This window comes from Ambystoma mexicanum, chromosome 7q (genome assembly GCF_040938575.1).
Source record: "Ambystoma mexicanum isolate Mex_15411 chromosome 7q, UKY_AmexF1_1, whole genome shotgun sequence".
Lineage (NCBI taxonomy): Eukaryota > Metazoa > Chordata > Amphibia > Caudata > Ambystomatidae > Ambystoma > Ambystoma mexicanum.
In genome coordinates, this window is record NC_090941.1 from 567,669,116 (window position 1) to 567,686,024 (window position 16,909).

The following is a 16,909-nucleotide window of genomic DNA, read 5'->3' on the forward strand; positions in this document are numbered from 1 at the left end:
AACACAATGAGCGTTGACAGATAATAGTCATAGTTTGCCAGGGATTTGGGGGGAAAGTGCTATGAGGTCCACAGCTCAGCTAATATTGTCGTGGGCTGTTCGGTTTTGTATGAAGCCCGTCTGATCATTATTAACAACGGGAGAACTTCCCCAAGTCACAGGGCCATAATTTTGTTAAATAATTTCGCATCAGTATTGAGCATGGTGATTGGGCGGTAGGATGAGCACTCTGTCAGGTATTTCCCAGCTTCAAGATGAATGTGGTGGCCAATTCTGCCATGGTGTTCGTCACTGTCCCCAAGGAGAAGTTGAACAGTTTGGTCAAATGAGGGGTCAGCTACGCACTGAATGTCTTCTAGAATTTGTTAGAGAAGTCATCAGGTGACTTGGGCCTCCACCCATGCACTGCGGAAATAGATACAATTAAGAGTGATATCCAAGTTATCCTGGAAGAAATACGGGGGATGAGGACAGACATTGGGTCAAAGGTGGCAGACTTCACAACAAAGGTAGAATCTATGGAGGAAAGGATGGAGGGTTTGGAGGCGAAGCAGACCTCGTGGAGGTCCTAGAGCTGCAGATTGATTAATGTTGCTTGGAAGTGGAAAGGTGAGAGGACGAATTGCGCCTAAAAGTGGATGATATTGAAAATCATGAACGGTGCAACAACCTCCACTTTTTTGGACTTAGGGAGAAAGAAGGGGAGTCACTGGCAAGCCTGGAGCAAAAGATTGAGGAGAACATAGGCATGGCCCTGGCTACCAAGGAAGGTATGCTGGTGAAGGGAGGGGCCAAAAGGCAGCACTCCATTCTGGCGCGTCTACATTACTATGGGGATAAGGGGAACATCCTGGAGAAAGCGAGGCAAATGGATGACATTGAATATGAGGACCCTAAGGTTGAAATCTTCCAGATTCTGTTGGCCCACTCACTTCTGAGGTCAAAGAAATGTGCCATGCTCACCAGATGACTCCAGGAGAAGGGAGTGAAATATTGCTGGGTCTGCCCCTTTGCACTTGTGTTAGAGTGCGAGGGAGAACGGTTGCATTTGGTGACAGGGGGCGACATCATGTGTGCCATTGATGAAATGATGGGGAGCTGATGCAAAAACCCCAGACGGAGGGGGGAGACCAGACCACGCAGAGAGTACTAGGGTTTAAGGAAAATCTCAAAGTCCAGGGAGTGAGGACATTTTAACAGCTTAATTCTCCCTCACTTAGGAAGGATGACACATGAGGGGGAGCTTGTCCCTCGTCTGGGGCCTTAATTTCCTTAGTGTACTCTAAGGCTCACTTTTGGGACTTCCTTATGTGCTGCTGACTCAGAGGGGGGAGAATGATAGATGCGGGGCAAAGAGGTCTGATGGGGTGAAAAGTTCATCCACAAAAACTTTTGCAATGTTTTGGCGGTGTAACTATTCAGAGTTGGAGGAGGAATTTCTGGGAGGTGGGCAGGGACAACTGCAAGGATGGCCCTGGCTGGCATGGTGAAGGGGGGGGCTGATGCCTATGGCTGCTTGTAAATGATTGATAAAGTCAGGGCAGGGGTTGCATCTCTGGTGGTTCGACTGATCGGACAATGTTCTTTGGGCTGCACGGTCAAACGCCTCAGGTGGAGGGGAGGGGAGAGGAGGCTCATTCGCGAGAGGGGAGTTTATGAAAGGGGAGGGGATAGGAATGCGGGCAGGGGATGAGCGGGGATGTTCTCATGCAGCAGCTCATATTGGAAGGCTGGGGGATCAACAAGGGGCAGGAGGAATATGGGACAACCTGTAAAGAGGCATATGGCTGAAGTAAAGGTTGCCTGCCTAAATATAAAAGGCTCAATTTTGAGAACAGGAGTTTCTCTGATAAGACAGGTTTTCGCACTGTTAGGTGACTGAGCCGAGGGTGCCACACTCCAGGGGGGACACGTCAACATCATAGCCAACCCAGTGTTAGAGTGGTGGTCAGCGAAGGGGGGCGAACTCAAGAGGGTTAGTAAGGACAATAGTGATTTTGGGAATCTTTTTACTGATCACCTATGGATTGCCATCTGGTGGTATCACTTCTCGGGCGGGGGGATATACTTTTATTTGCCTCTACGCCAAACATACACAAGGATAGACCTCCTATTGGACCCGCATGAGCAAGCAGTTGATGTAGATGGAGGTGATTACGTGGTCAGACCACAAGCTATTAGCAGCAGAATGGAAAGTGGCAAGACCCCATAGGGGAGTGTCTAGATGTAAATGTAAGAACACCCTGCTGAGAGACCAGGTTTTTAGGGACTTCCTGGAAAAGGAGATAGCGGCATACTTTGACATAAATGACAACAGAACAGGAAAGTGCCTATGGCAGCGGTATGGGAAGCAGCTGAAGCCACGATTAGGGGATTGCTTATAACTGAGGGGGCGAGGAAAAAGTGAGAAATGTGCTTGGTAAAAAGCAGATTACGGGAAGAATAGAAGGGTCTGAGATCCAAGCGTACAGATAGGATTCTAATAGGGAGAAGCTCCAAGTGGAGATGAGAGACAAGAGGCAAGAGCCACACCTGGTTTTGATAGGGAAGGTGGTTAAAATAATCAGATACACCAGGCAGAAATACTATGAAAAGGGAGACGGCCGTGGGTTCTTCGCTCGCGAATAGGTTGAGGGGTGCCAGGTCGAGACGAGAGTTGACCAGATACGTGGGGTAGATGGGATACTAGAGGGCAGAGGGGACAACATCCTAGCTCAATTTGCGGCTTACTATGGACAGTTGTATGCCCAACCGGTTAAGGCTTTGGGAGACGCGATATGAAAATATCTCAGTGACCTACCAATCCCGTGACTTACAGAGACAGAGGGTGACCCATTGGAGGCAGAGGACACCGGGAGGAGGTAGCGTTGATGATAAAACAACTAAAGACAATTCGATCATGGGGGAGGGAACAATATCACTGTCATTTTTGCGAGTGTGCATCCCGAAGCCGGGCAAGGATCACACATACTGTGTCTCGTACAGGCCAATCACCCTGTTAAACGTAGATGCACAATTATTCACTCGAATACTTTTGTCCCGGCTCAAACTTCATTTACCTAGGTTGATTCACCTGGATCGACTTGTTTTATCTTGCAGAGAGAGGGATCTGACAACTTGCGTAAGACGTTGCATATTCTCAATGCGCATATGGTGGCAAGAGAGGGCGCTGTAAGGAACTCATGGTGGCAACAGTAAAGACAGACACAAGTGATCACAGTTCATGGGAGTTTATTGAACTTTATAATGGGTGAGATAAATGCCTAATCTAAACCTAAATCTAAGATGGGAGCAACCTTACAACCATCAAAAAATAAGGCATTCCTAGTGGCGTTGTGTCAAAATAAAAAAGGTCTGTACTAAAAAACATAGTGCCAGTCCTTACCACTAAGTTACAAAAAGAGTGTGGGATATTGTTCACCAGAAAAGAAAGAAGTGTTCACAAAATGATAAGTCGGGATGGTATGGCTGGGTCTCCCTTCCCCACGTTTTTAGCACGGGACAAGGCGGGACTTCTGAGAACAGCACACTCCTGGGCCTCTCCAGCATGAGGCCTGATAGATCAAAACAACAAAGAAACAAAAGTTATTTCGGTATTCTTGCACCTTGGGCGATTGCTCTTCGCCCCTTGGATCTCCCTCTGCCGGGCTCGGATCCTCCTTGCCACTTGGGCATTCCTCTGTCGAGTTCACTACGGCCTTTCAAATGCAGCTTGCAATATCAAATGTCTTAATGTCTTTTTAAACAACTTCCTACTGCGGTCAACCCTCGGCTGGGTTCACTATTGTCGCAGAATGTTCACAGGTGTATTACTCTTCACCCCAACTCGCAGGCATCCCTCGGTCGAGTTCACATATGCCGCTCCCACAGTTTACTTTGCTTTATCACAATACAGGATTTACTTGCCTTAGTTTTTCCCCTTGGCTTCCCTCTGTCGGGTTTACTTAGCTATTGTTAACACAGTTCATGAGTTTCTAAACACAGTTCATGATTTACTTCATATTTTCAGAAAGCGTGGTTGCTATTTCCCTAGTTTTCTCTTGGCATCCCTCTGTCGGGTTCACACTTGCCTTAATTTGCAACCTTCTTTTGGAAAGCAGGTTTTCCCTTCCCCTAGCTTTTCTCTGTCGTCGCTCCGTCGGGTTCACACTCGCCTTAGGCTTGCGTTCAGTATTTTCTCAGGAAGCGAGGGGGTTTCCCTTCCCCTAGCTTCTCTCTCTTTGATGGGTCAGAGACTTTCGATTGTACAAAGGATATTTACGTGACCTTTGTAGGACCACTCTGACCCTCATGCCGTCCTCTCCTCTGTGCCTTCTGGTACTTGCAGTTTCAATACACGAGGGCTTTCTCAAAAGTTCAAACACACAAGTTCTTTGTTCTCAAGTTCTTGCATTCATCTAATGTTGCCACTTGCAACCTTGGGCTCATACACAGTTCAGTTTCCGATCAGCTTCGCTGGTCTGTTTCGTCTCTGGAGTCAAGGACGGTACCACAATAGCCAGCGTGCCTCCCCGCCTCTGTTATCCATGCCGGAGGTCTCTGTGCACCATTGACACCTGTCACACCACACGCCAGCTGTACTCCCCGGTTTTGCAATTCCTTTATCAGAGGCTTTGTAGCCTTGAGTTGAAAAGGGCAAGGGCAACTCCCTCCTCGTCGTCCTTTCAGGTCTCGCCGCTTTTCTCCCTCTATTGAACTGCCAGTCTGGAATAGCTGTCCCCGGGTGCATTCGGACTTGCTTGTTGTGTGCTCTTGCGCTCCACCTTTTATCCCTGTGGGGAAGGTAAAGGGCCGTCAGGTGTGTGTGGTTCTGGTCAACTGCCTGACTAAAAAGGGGGCAGGGGTAGAGCTTCTAAATATCTTACGGGGTTGGATGGGGAAAAGTTGTTACAGGGAATGAGGTACCGCATCTCGCCCGACGGTGTCCCACTTCCACTCCCCGAAGACCCCCTCATCCAGGTGATCATCCTCCACTGGTCCACCCCCAGGAACTAGATCCAATAGCAATGGCCGTGTCCTGGCCACCTTAATGACAGATCCCCAGGGACTAGTAAGTGAGACTCCTTCAGGTTTCGCACAGTGCCCTACTCCTCGCCCTAGATGCCGAAAAGGCTTTTAATCGGGTTAAATGGCCTTTCTAGGGGGTTCTCTCAGCTATTGAAATGGGCCCGAAATGGATGGGGTGATCTCAGCTCTATATTCGAAACCAAAGGCCATGGTGGAGGTTAACGGGAGCGAGTCCCAGGTGTTCCCATTGCAAAGGGGCACGTGGCTGGGGTGCCCGCTTTCCCCGCTTCTTTATGCGCTGGTCAAGGAACCTTGGGCTACAGGGGTGAGAAATGATGCAGTAATCTCAGGGATCAAAACATGGGCGTGGAATACAAGATAAGCCTTTACCCTGATTATACCCTACATTATATTACTAATCCTAGACAGTTGGTGCCACGCCTGCTGGAGAGCCTAACCAGTTATGGTGAGCCATCTGTTTTTAAATTTAGCTTGTATAAATCGGTAGCCTTTATTATCTGAGGAATATCCAACGCTGACAGGGACTACATAGGGATGTTGTTGTTCCAGGAGCAGGAGGAACGGTTCAGATACGTGGTGGTAGAGGTCTCGTGCAATTATGGGGATTTGTTCGCAGATAATTATTTACTGCGTTGGTCGGCGGTGTAAGCCGACCTGCGCTGATGGGCTTGGCTAACACTCTCATGGATGGAACGCATGAACTTTATTAAGATGGCCCCAATTATTTGTTTCTTTTTCCAATGCTCCTATTGATGGTTCCATCGGCCTTCCTGGACGAGGTGGAGGGTGCCCGGCTGAAATTTCTCTCGGCAGGGGCTAAACACAGGATTGCATATAGAGCTTTGATCCTCCCGCGGGCAGAGGGGGATTGGATTTTCAGACTTCAAAACCTACTACAGAGCGGCCCAACTCTGAATATTGGTTCACCATCTGGACCCTCAGTTCTGCTATCCCTCCTTCCCACTTCCCATTGTGGATTTGTATCAAGGCTCTGGTGTGGCACCATGGTATAATGTATCAAGTGGAGCTCTTACAGAATATCCATTTATGGGCTGCGGGCACTTGTTTTCCTCTTTGTGCCCCTTTGGTTTTATACACTAATATCATGTGCTTGGTCTTTTTTTCCCAAGTAATGCTTTCCAGCTGTATATAGTTGTCTTTATGCACCTCATCCCCCCTTATCTATCCCTTTTACTTCTACTGTGTGCCCCTGAAACATCCCCCTGGTTTTGCACAAGGACATACATATGCATCATACATCTTCACTCCTCTACTGTCACTTCTTGTGGCAGAAATTGTTTTGGTGTTTCTGCGAGGTGTGGAATGAATGAGCACACATGGCATGTGCCATTGGTGCTTCCTCGCCCCACCCTCTTCACCTCCTGGTGCCACACATTTTCAGATGCCAGGTCCCCTCCCTCCCCAACAGCATTGTAGAATTCTGTAATACTCGATATACTTCGCTAAGTGCGTGTCTCCTCTCCACCATCAGCAGGTGAACGCGTACTACCCTTATGTATTAAGAACCAAAAGAGGAGAAGAAAAGAGAAAAGAGAAACACAAAGCAATTCGATTCCTATTATATTTATATCATTTTTGTTCTACCTCCATTCCCCCTACTTTTTTCTTGCCCCTCTTCTCTTTCAAGTACAGGTCTTTTGTCAAATCTCACAGCAGTACATAATGTTAATGTTAGTTCATAACTACTCCCCATCAGGTGACGCTTTCTCTTTCCTGTGTGCTGCTGGTGTCTCTGCGAGCGTCGGAAAGTTGAATCCATGTGCATCGTTCTTTGATCTTCACTGCCGCGGGGGTTGAGTACACTACTTCAAAGTGCTGCAAAACCTGGGCTCCATCCACCGTCTTACTGTAATCCGTATCAGAATTTGATCGCCAGGATAGAGGGGCTGTGCTTGTCGAAAGTCCTCCCCTTGGTGGGCACGTGTGCACTCTTCAATGTTTGTCAGCCGACTTGTTGGTCGCTGAACCTGGCGGGAGATGTAGCGAAGCACATTTGTCATCTCTACTAAGTATTCTTTCATTTCATTGCTGAGGATTTCTGAACTAGGGTTAGCATTCGAAATTGAACGGGGACAGGCGCATGCATCCTCCTGCCTGTTATTTCATGCAGAGTCAAGTGGTGATCCGCACTAGGTGAGATTCAGAGGGCATTAAGAGCAAGAGGGAGGCAAGAAAGCCAATTTTGAACAGAGAAGAGGTTAGCTTTGCCAAGCGCTCTTTAAGTAAGCCATTGAGCTTTTGGACAATCCTGTTCGCTTGCAGCCGGTACACTCTGCAAAGCTTGTGTTTGATCTCTAAGAGAGGCGTTGTCGCCTCAAAAAGGTTGTTGGCGAATTGCTGGCCATTATCCGACCGTATCTCCTCACACAGACCCCATCTTGGAAACACCTCCCTCACAAAGAATTTTTCTGCAGATCTCGTGTCCTTTTTTGCACAGGGTCCCTCGAGCGTCAAGCCAACGTGAGAATGGACAAACAACCACAATTAGGTAACTATAGGAGGCACATCTTTCTTGCATGTCAACATAGTCGATATGCAAGTGCCGAAAGGGCTCTTGCGGCCGAGGTATTGTTCCCTTTACTGTTTTCAAAGTATTACTGGATAAAAATTGTTGACAAGTTATGCAGTTTCCCATAAACTCAGCCACACTCTCATTCAAATTTGGCATGTATCACCCTTCATTCAGTTCTGCTGCAATGCTTTCTTTTGACGCATGGGTGGGGAAGTGCAGCAACTAGTGTGCATGAAACTTGTTCCGCGATACGTGAACGCATTCAGATATCTTGAGTCTGGGTGCAATGGTATGGTAAAGAAGGCGTTCTTCAAGTTGATCACTGTGAAGTACTTCACCTTCGTCAGGATATCGCACAATATTGTGGCGGGGTTCGGGACTACAGGAAATTCTGCTTCAACCACACCATTCAGAGGGTGCAAATCCTGAATAAAATGCCATGATCCACCCTTCTTCATCGGGTATATCGCCATGTTACATGGCAACAAGGTTGTCTGGATAATGCCCTCCTGCCATAGTGCGTGTAGAGTGGAGTATATCCCTTTATCTGCTTCTCAGGGACAAGGGGCATTGCTTGGCACAGGGAAATAGTGTCGCTCCTTCAATTTTATCTTCACTGCCCCAACTCCTTTCAGTAACCCTACATCATGGGGCCCCTTGGTCCATAATTTCTCTGGCACTTTTTTGAGGTGTTCCTCTGTGTATTTGCTCTCTCTTTTCACTAACTGTGTTAAAACTGGTAACAGTTTTTCCATTACTTGAACTGGGCAAGGTATCTGTATCTGGAATACCATATCTCCTTCCTCTTCCTCATTGGAGAACAATTGTTCATCCGGTACTCCTGTATTTGTCAGTGTAGGGACGATACATAGCACTGTATGCCATTCCATGTTGTCTGTAGTCGTCCCACACAGGATCACTATGTCTTTGCGTATCACTACTTCTTCTAGTTGTAACACTACTGTTGTGCCCTTCAGGTCATCCTTCTGGCACTGTGGTCTAAACAGAAATTCTGAAGCCAATTGGACACCTTCCCCTGTAGTCCCGGGACGCACCATAGGAGGGTCTCGACCCGGTAGAGGAACATGCTTGGGTATATAGCTGGGGTACAAAGACTGTGCTCGCAGGGTGCTTTGAACGTATGCTGCCAAGAGGAGGGCGGCCACGAGGGCATAGTAAATGCCAGGCATAGTGCGCACCATCCCTTTTCTGCGTGAAAGATATTGTTGCATTTAGTTTGCTGAGCAAATCTCTCCCTGAGATATTGAAAGGAGCGTCTTTGGAAAATAGTAAGGGTGCTACAAGGTGTTGAGTCCTGGACACACTTGGGCTTTCTGTGGGCTCCCCTATTGTTGCGTGTTACTTGGCGGGAAAGGGAAAGGGTTTCCTCCTACATTGCTGACCCCAGTATAATGGGGCACCACATTTTGTCCCAACACCACGGCAGTCCCTGCCACCACCGCTGGGGGTTGTATACTCAGGTCCTCTATATCCTCCTCTTCCTCGCTGTGGGTACACTCTTCCCACAAGAAAACAATCCCCCATGCATCTAGTTCCCCTATGGTGGCGTTACCCATTGTGGTGTGTTTGCGGCTGCATGTACCCTCTTTGTTGCGGCACATTCCCTGTGGGAAACCCTCCCTGTGGTGCCTGTGCTACTGTGGCAGAGTCTGGCACAACCATCACCCTCGTCCATTGTTTATTTAGCTTATTTCTTCTGCACCTGTTTGTTGTCTGCCTTGGCAGCATTTTCCACTGCCTGTCTCTTATTTTCCTGTTTTAGTTTACAATAGTGTACTATCGTTGCCTGTATTTGCCCACTTTTTATCCAACGATGCCTGTACTTCTGTCGGTAACCCTTTTATCAGAATGTGATTGAACAAGGGTATGCATTCAGCCCATGGCCTTTGTGTTTCTTGTGTCCATTGGTCTTGTACTCACTTTATATAGTTTGCTGGGTCATCATCGTCTTTCATTTTATGGGCCATTACTGTCCACAGGTCGAAAATGTCAGGATACATACTCCTCAGGCCCTCCCAAACGTGTGCTCGACAATTATTAAATGTAGCCCCATCATGGCCATTTGTGTTTAATTGTACTCCTTTGTATCCTGCCTGGTTCCATACTTTGTCTGCCTCCTCTCCTATGATCGCAGCGAAATAACTTTTCATGTCCCCAATTGCTAATGCCACCTGCGTTGTCTTTTTCTTGTGCGCTTGTATCCATTTACTGACCACAGCCAAGAGGGAGGGCAGGCTGCATATTGGGTTGTCTCGGTCCATTGTTTGCCATGGTCATAATGTGCACCCCCTCTGCCTTTCTGTAGTAATGGCATTACTTGTGTCTTATCCCACCCTCTTTGGTAGCGTTTTAGTCCCATTTTCACCTTTCCCACCTTCTAAGAAGGGAGGTGGACCAGTCCCAATAACTCCTGTCACTGTCCTGTCGCTTCCGCTCTTTTATAACCCACCTTCTCATTTTGTCGGGTGTCCATTGGTCACTATCCCCATCACTCTATTCCTCTCCTAACAGTCCTTCGTCTGAGGCTGCATCGTCCTCGTCCCCTCTTTTCTTTTTTTCCCTCTTCATCCTTGTCGTCTACTTTAAATTGTATTCTCCCAGATAGCCATTCCCCTTTGCTTCCCTTACTTTTCCTCCTCACTTCCTCCTCCATTACTCGTTCGGTCTAATTGAATAATGCATCCACCTGTTGGCGCATATTCTTTTCTATGCCCGCCATAATATTTCCTTTCTCCCTTTGTGTGTATTTCCTCCCTTTGTGTGTTTCCCTCTATCTCCCCTGTCACTTTCCCATCTTCTCTCCCTGGAGTTTCTCGCTGGGGGTTAGAGTACCCTGCTGCAGGTCGTAATGTGGGATATAACCCATAGGGCGGGGGCGGAAAGCTCGCTCCACTCCTTCAGCCTCTTCCTCCTTTTTCATGTTTTCCCCTTTTGTCTCTTCATATAGCTTCCAGAGCTCCAATATGTTCTGTCTGCTGTTCAACTTGGAGCCCTTGTATTTTGTCAACAGATACAAGAACGTCTTTTCTATGACCTGCAGTCTCCCAAGCCCATTGAAAATTGTACTTTGAGAACTTCTCACGCTACTGGGTCAATTTTTGCCACATGTGGTCCAGGGGGCTGTCCATGTAAGCATTATTCCCTGACCTCCCTTGCTTTTGCTCCCATCTACCCTGTGTTCCCTCTCCCCGCTCTCCCATTATGCACACACTCACTCGCAAGCACCTCTAACTCAACGTGCACTCTGGTCCTCTCTGCCGGCTCGGCCAGGCACCCAACTGACCACACTGGTCCTCTCCACAGGCCCAATCACTCACTCAGTGTTAATATCCAACGGCCCTCTCCACAGGCTCACCGTTCCCTATGTTAAAGCAATTGTGCACTATGCCTCCTCTGCACTGTCTGCACACGCCCGCCGCTACTATGCCAACCTCACTACTTTACACAAGCTATCCCTTGGTGCTTACTCTTCCACCATGAGTCTGCACCATAAGACAACACTAACTACTGCACGCATGTCCCTCTATACACTCCCTAAAAAGCAAAAAACTCAATAACACTGCCCCAATGACGTGACTATACAATCGCCGGTACTACGTGCAACTACCGTCTGACGGGGGTTCGCCACACACTACGTACCTCTCCTGCGCTAATGCAGGTGCGCTCACACTTGTGTCCAATCCCTATTGGGTGGCACGCACTAATTTCTATACTAATACAGCCGATCGTCCTCCCTCCTTGAGGATGCGTCCTTAACACCATACCAATCTATCCCTTCTTCCCCGTGTGTACATGCACCACTATGAAGCGTGTTCTTACACGGTTATACTCATGTCCTAGAGACCCTCGAGTCCCCTGTGCACAGAGCCTCCAGCACAAGCTCACCCCTCCCACTGAGCACAGGGGAGTGCTCAGGACCATGCATACCTTTGTGAACTCAGCGTATGCACTGCCTTCTCAGTGATGCGGTCACCAGCCGATGGGCACTGGTGGCCATGTGACTGCTACACTGGCCCAGATCCATTTCCTCTCTACCCCGTGTGACTGCTGGATTGGCTGACTGCCCAGTAATTACATCACCCAGTGTTGTTCTAGCTGCTTCGATTTGCCTGTGACGAGCAGCTTGAGCTCCCTCTCCCTCCTCCCTGGCCCCCGGAGTGTTGGTCATTTGTTTCAGTTCGGAGTTTTCCAGGTTGTGTCCGCCCTGGGGGTTCCCCTGCCGAATGTGTTGAAGAAAGATATTGTTTTTCCTCGTCTTCTGCTAACTATATAAAGATCCCTTGGGCTGACTGTACACACAATGCTTCTCTAGCCTTGCCCTTCCCAGTGAGGTCTTCTTTTATAGGGTCAGAGTGGCTTTGTGTACCTGTGTTGTTCCCCCTAGCAGGTGCCCGTGACCCCCCTTCTTTACTCTCGAAGGTGGTAGGTGCGTCCCCCTATCTGCTGCTGAATTAGCACCTTTAGTACAAAGGCATGCATCATAACTTATGGTAGAGTGAGATGATCACATTATTGGAATACGTTTAAGTTTGGGCGTCTCGTCCAGTTAGTGCTCTCCATTGTAAAAGAAATGGCCATGCTTTATGAACCAACACTTTACACTAAATAAACTTAATTTTTTGAAGAGCCAGAAATACTGGCTTTAGGTGGAATTCCCTTCTCCACAGAAGAAGAAGTACCTGTTGCAACAATGATGCATGTGTGTGCTAAAGTGAGCATTTAAATAAGACACAGGACCTGAAGATATGTGTCATTGAGAAAATGATAAAATGGCTACCGACACAGGGGGCCTCTTATTTCTCTAGCCATAATTGCAATGTGTTTCTCAATGCTTTGAAAAACTGGTGTCAGGTATTAAGAAGAGATAGTGTTAAAGTATGTTAAAGTTGTACTATGTTCACATGCTCCCACATCATGTTGCTAGGTATACATATGCATTTTGCTTATGCCTTGATTATAAATCACCAAGAAATAAATGAAGGGGCAAAAACATCAGAAAATCAGCTATGTGCCTTGGTTTCAAAATGGTTGTGACAACGAAAATGTTCAATGTGTACAGTCCAGAAGGAGAGATTTGCCTTCTCACCTTTCTTGATGTCACCATCAATGACATTGCTTAGTAATTCCTTCCCTTGAGCGTCTCTACTTTTGATCCTACTAAACATATCGTGCAAAATGAAATTAGCCAGACTTTCTTTGAATCAGAAAGACAGATTTAAAACGGCTCTTCAGTAAATTGAATTTGTTCTGAGTCTCTGCTTGGAACTCAAGGAAAAAATGCGTTCTTCAACAAAAATATGCATGCCTGCACGGCGATTAGAAATGGTGATATGGTGTCTAAATTAGTTATGTTTAGTTCCTGTGAAATTCTTATATTAGAAAATGTTCTGCAAAATGTTTGTCCGTAATAGAACTTTACAAAATTGTTAAACTAACCACTGGTATAATTATGAAGCGAACATATACATTATAAACAGGGGTGCTGTTTTAAAGAATACATTATAAGTCTTACTTGTTTAAAACTCTTGCTATGCCGAAATCCCCAAGCTTTGCCAACAATCCATTGTTGCTAAGAAAGATATTCTGTAAAATAAATATTGTTTTAGTTACAAAACCAAATATGTACAGCTGTTTTCTATATTTTTACGAACAAATAAAAGTACTCTTGGTCTCTACCTGTGCCTTGATGTCTCTGTGTAAAACCTTCCTATCGTGCATATGTTTCAAGCCCAGTGCAATCTGCACAAACCAACCTAAGATCTAGGATTGAACACAAATAAACGTCATTAGAATAACAGTCAAAACTCAGTACAATCTGTAAAACCAAAGAAAAATATGTAAAGTCGCTTTCCATAGCCACATTCACTAGACACAATAGACAATTTTAGCGAAGAGACAACTCTATGTGGCCTTTTTAGATATCAGTAAGGCCTTTGATTGAGTTATCAGTAGTACCCCTTGGGAGAAAATGAGGGAATGGGGGTGCCCAGAATCCCTGCTTGTTATTCTGGAAGATTTACATACTGATACCAGAATGAAGGTAAGATTGGACCAGTGGGGTCAATTTACAGAGTGGTTAGGCAGTGAGAGGGGCCTCAGGCAAGGTTGCGTGGTGGCCCCTTTCCTGTTTAATATGTATATTTCAGATCTGGGTACATATCTGCAGGCTCATGGTGCAAATGCGCCTAAACTGGGTTCAGTTCCTATTCACTATCTCTTGTACGCAGATGACATTGTTCTCTTTGATTACATGCTCATTGGGCTGCAAAGGTCGCTGGCAGCGGTGTATGAATATCTGAAAAATCTGGATCTAGAATTGAACATTACTAAGACTAAAATGTTAATAGTGAATCCACCAAGGAGGACAATAAAGAACAAAGCCTTCAATTGGAAGATAAGGGAGGAAAAACTGGAGGTAGTAACAAGTTTGAAATATTTAGGTTTATTGACTTTTGGGAAATGTACAAAAAAGGTTGGAAGGAGATACACAAAACCACTGCCAGGTCCTTTGTGGTGCAATTATGTCTTCTTGATAGGAGATTTCGGCGTTTTTCACTATGTTCTGTTATTAAACTATACAATCACAAAATTGGACCAATGTTAATTCATGGTGCTGAGGTAATTGATTTAGGGGTAGCTTTAGACAAGCTTGAGGTGAACATTTGGAAGAAAGTGTTACGTCTTCTGCAAGGTACTCAGTTGTCTGCAATCAGACACAAACTGGGTCTGCTATCCCTACAAGCACACATAGATTGGAGACGTCTTCACATTGTTTAGAGGTCTGCTTTTGCCCCCCGCTGGTACTGTGTATATAAAAGTGAGTACGGTTTGGTTATGTGGAGCTTCTGAAACATTGGGCCTCATTACGGGTCTGGCGGTAGCCGTGCCGGTGATACCGGCGGGTTGCCGCCATGCCCGTAATGATTTACCAGTGCCTGACTTCCCGGTAACACCGGGGGATTACAACCCCTGCGGACCGAAAAGTTAGGCGCCGGTAAATTGTAAGTGCCCATTCCCATGGAGTCTCACTGGACTCTATGGGAGTGGGGACCACGGAAGCACCAGCTCCGTTAATAACGGTGCTGGTGCTTCTGTGAAAACTATGTGGGTGGGTGCTGTTCCGCCTGGCAGATCTGACCTGCCGGGCGGGACGGCACCCGCGGGCCTGTAATATGCCGGTCTGGAAACAACGGTGCCGGTAAGCTTACTGACACTGTTGTTTCTGGAGCGACAGTCTCAGAATGAGCCCATTGACTTTGTGGGCAGATTCGTGTATGTCTGTGTTAACAACTATAAGGTCAACCATAGAGGAGTTGACCCTTTCTCCCCACAAAGTAAAAAAGAAAATGAAGGAACTGGATTGGATTTTTAACAGGGAGCTGCTGTCGAAGTATAAATTGTATAAACACTTTAGATAGGACATACAAATCAACTTACACAATTCCATCCCACTTGTGTAAGCACCCTTCCCAAAGATGTAGCGGAGCAAGCTTGTGAATAAAACTCAATCTGGCACCAACCAGGGACGTTCTGGGTGCTAGAGCCAGAGGCGTTGCTAGGGGGGGGCTGAGGGCGCTACAGCCCCGGGTCTTTTGGTTGTAGCCCCGGATAAAAGCTCAGAGACTACAACCAAAAGGGTAGCTAGCCCGGAGTCCTGACAGCCCTAACATAAGCATAGCCCCAGATCTTTTCCAGACCTAGCAACACCCCTGGCTAGAGCAAAGGTTGCAAAAGAGGGGCAGTTCTGATGCTTCTGTGCCCTGGAAGTTGAGACCCTAGAACACTTGCTTTTGAATTGTGGGGCTCTTGAGACTCTTCGAAACCACTGCTTCCGTTACTATATGGCAAATTATGGTATATTCTGTTGGGAAATGCTGTGGTATTATTTGTTGTTCAACCCAGATGATGGCTTGTGTATTGCTGCAGTGAGATATATGAATTGGACTATTGAAAAGTATTTAGTATGAGGAAATATGGTTTTAATGAATATGTAATTGTATTGAAAGTAATTTTCATGTTGTTTTAATGTGTGTCTTTATTTAATGTTATTTAATGTTATGATCTATGTTAATGCTTGAGATATGGGTGAAATGCGTTTTTACTGATTTTTACACATAAATACAGACGGAAATCAATCTGCTTTCTGTCTGTATGTATTTATAAAAATGGAAAAAAACAGATAATAGGTCTTTGTCTGGTTCTTTATGATGTCACTCTTAAATCGCAGGCCAACCACATTGCAGATTGGCAGCATGGAGAGTGTAAAGGTTGTATAAAAATAGCATTACAGTTCTTCAAATTGCTGACAGCATATATCTTATAGCAGCAGCAGTCACAGGAGCAACCGTTTGTTCTTATGGAAAAATTGAGCTAGCATTTCTTTCTTATATGGCTGCATATGTGCTTTAATAAATGCATTTTTTTATTACAATAAATGGAGAAAAATACTGGCCGGAAATTATCTTTTTATATGACAAAACATAAATGTTGATAAATACAGAAAAAAGGCCAACAATAAATATGGATAAATACAGATGAAATGGCAAAAAAATAAATACCATAAAACCAGAAGCCTTAGTTATTTGTATTGTATTTGAATATTGATGAACTGGAATGATGATTTTTAGATTTTTTAGATGCATTTTATTGAGAGCTATGAATTGGGCAAGAATGTTGAAATAATGTCACTTGTATCTAATGTTAATGGATCTTAATGGTTTTCTGTTTGTTTCTTTTCTGTTATTGGTCTTTTGTGTGAAAAGTTAGTTTTAAAGTATAACAAATAAATAAATAAAAATAGCAATAGGAATTGTGTTTTTTCTGTCTAATGTAAATCATATGAAAATAGAGACAGTTTCTCAAACTAAACAATAAACCAGAATCATATAAGTCGGGTTAACATAAAAACTGAAAGTCAGTATGGTAATTTGATTAGTAGCTCTGCTTCTATAGCAGGTACGTAGGCATGCACGTTTTAAAATAGCATAGAAATAGCATAGAAAGTTTAGGGGAAGGACATGGGGGTCGGGTGACACTCAGTAGTGAAGTCCGGTGCATCTGTGACCTGCGCTAGTACACCTCATCACTTTAGCCCAAAAAGTATGCAACCCATTCACAAATTTCCTTTCAATGTTTGCATCACTGCGCACACAATCAGATTCCCTTTTTTTTATCCCGTTTGTAAATGTTCAAAAATAAGAGGAAGTTTCTGCACATTTTATGTGAATCCCAAATTCAGTAACAGTATGCACATTAAAATGTGTAAAGAACAAATACGTTGTGTAAAATCGAATTTGGGTGCTTTTAACACTAGCTGTGCACCATCTG

The 16,909-nt window shown here is 45.6% G+C and overlaps 1 protein-coding gene across 3 annotated transcripts in view; it reads right to left on the reverse strand.

Annotated features, from left to right (window-relative positions):
• NEK5 (NIMA related kinase 5) overlaps positions 1-16,909 on the reverse strand; it is a 1,893,692-nt gene that overhangs the window by 1,521,011 nt on the left and 355,772 nt on the right. For all 3 annotated transcript variants that reach the window (XM_069639859.1, XM_069639857.1, XM_069639858.1), the window contains 2 exons: positions 13,259-13,342; positions 13,095-13,165 (listed from right to left, as the gene is read on the reverse strand). In XM_069639859.1, the coding sequence (XP_069495960.1) occupies positions 13,095-13,165; positions 13,259-13,342 (155 nt within the window). The remainder of the gene's footprint in view (positions 1-13,094; positions 13,166-13,258; positions 13,343-16,909) is intronic.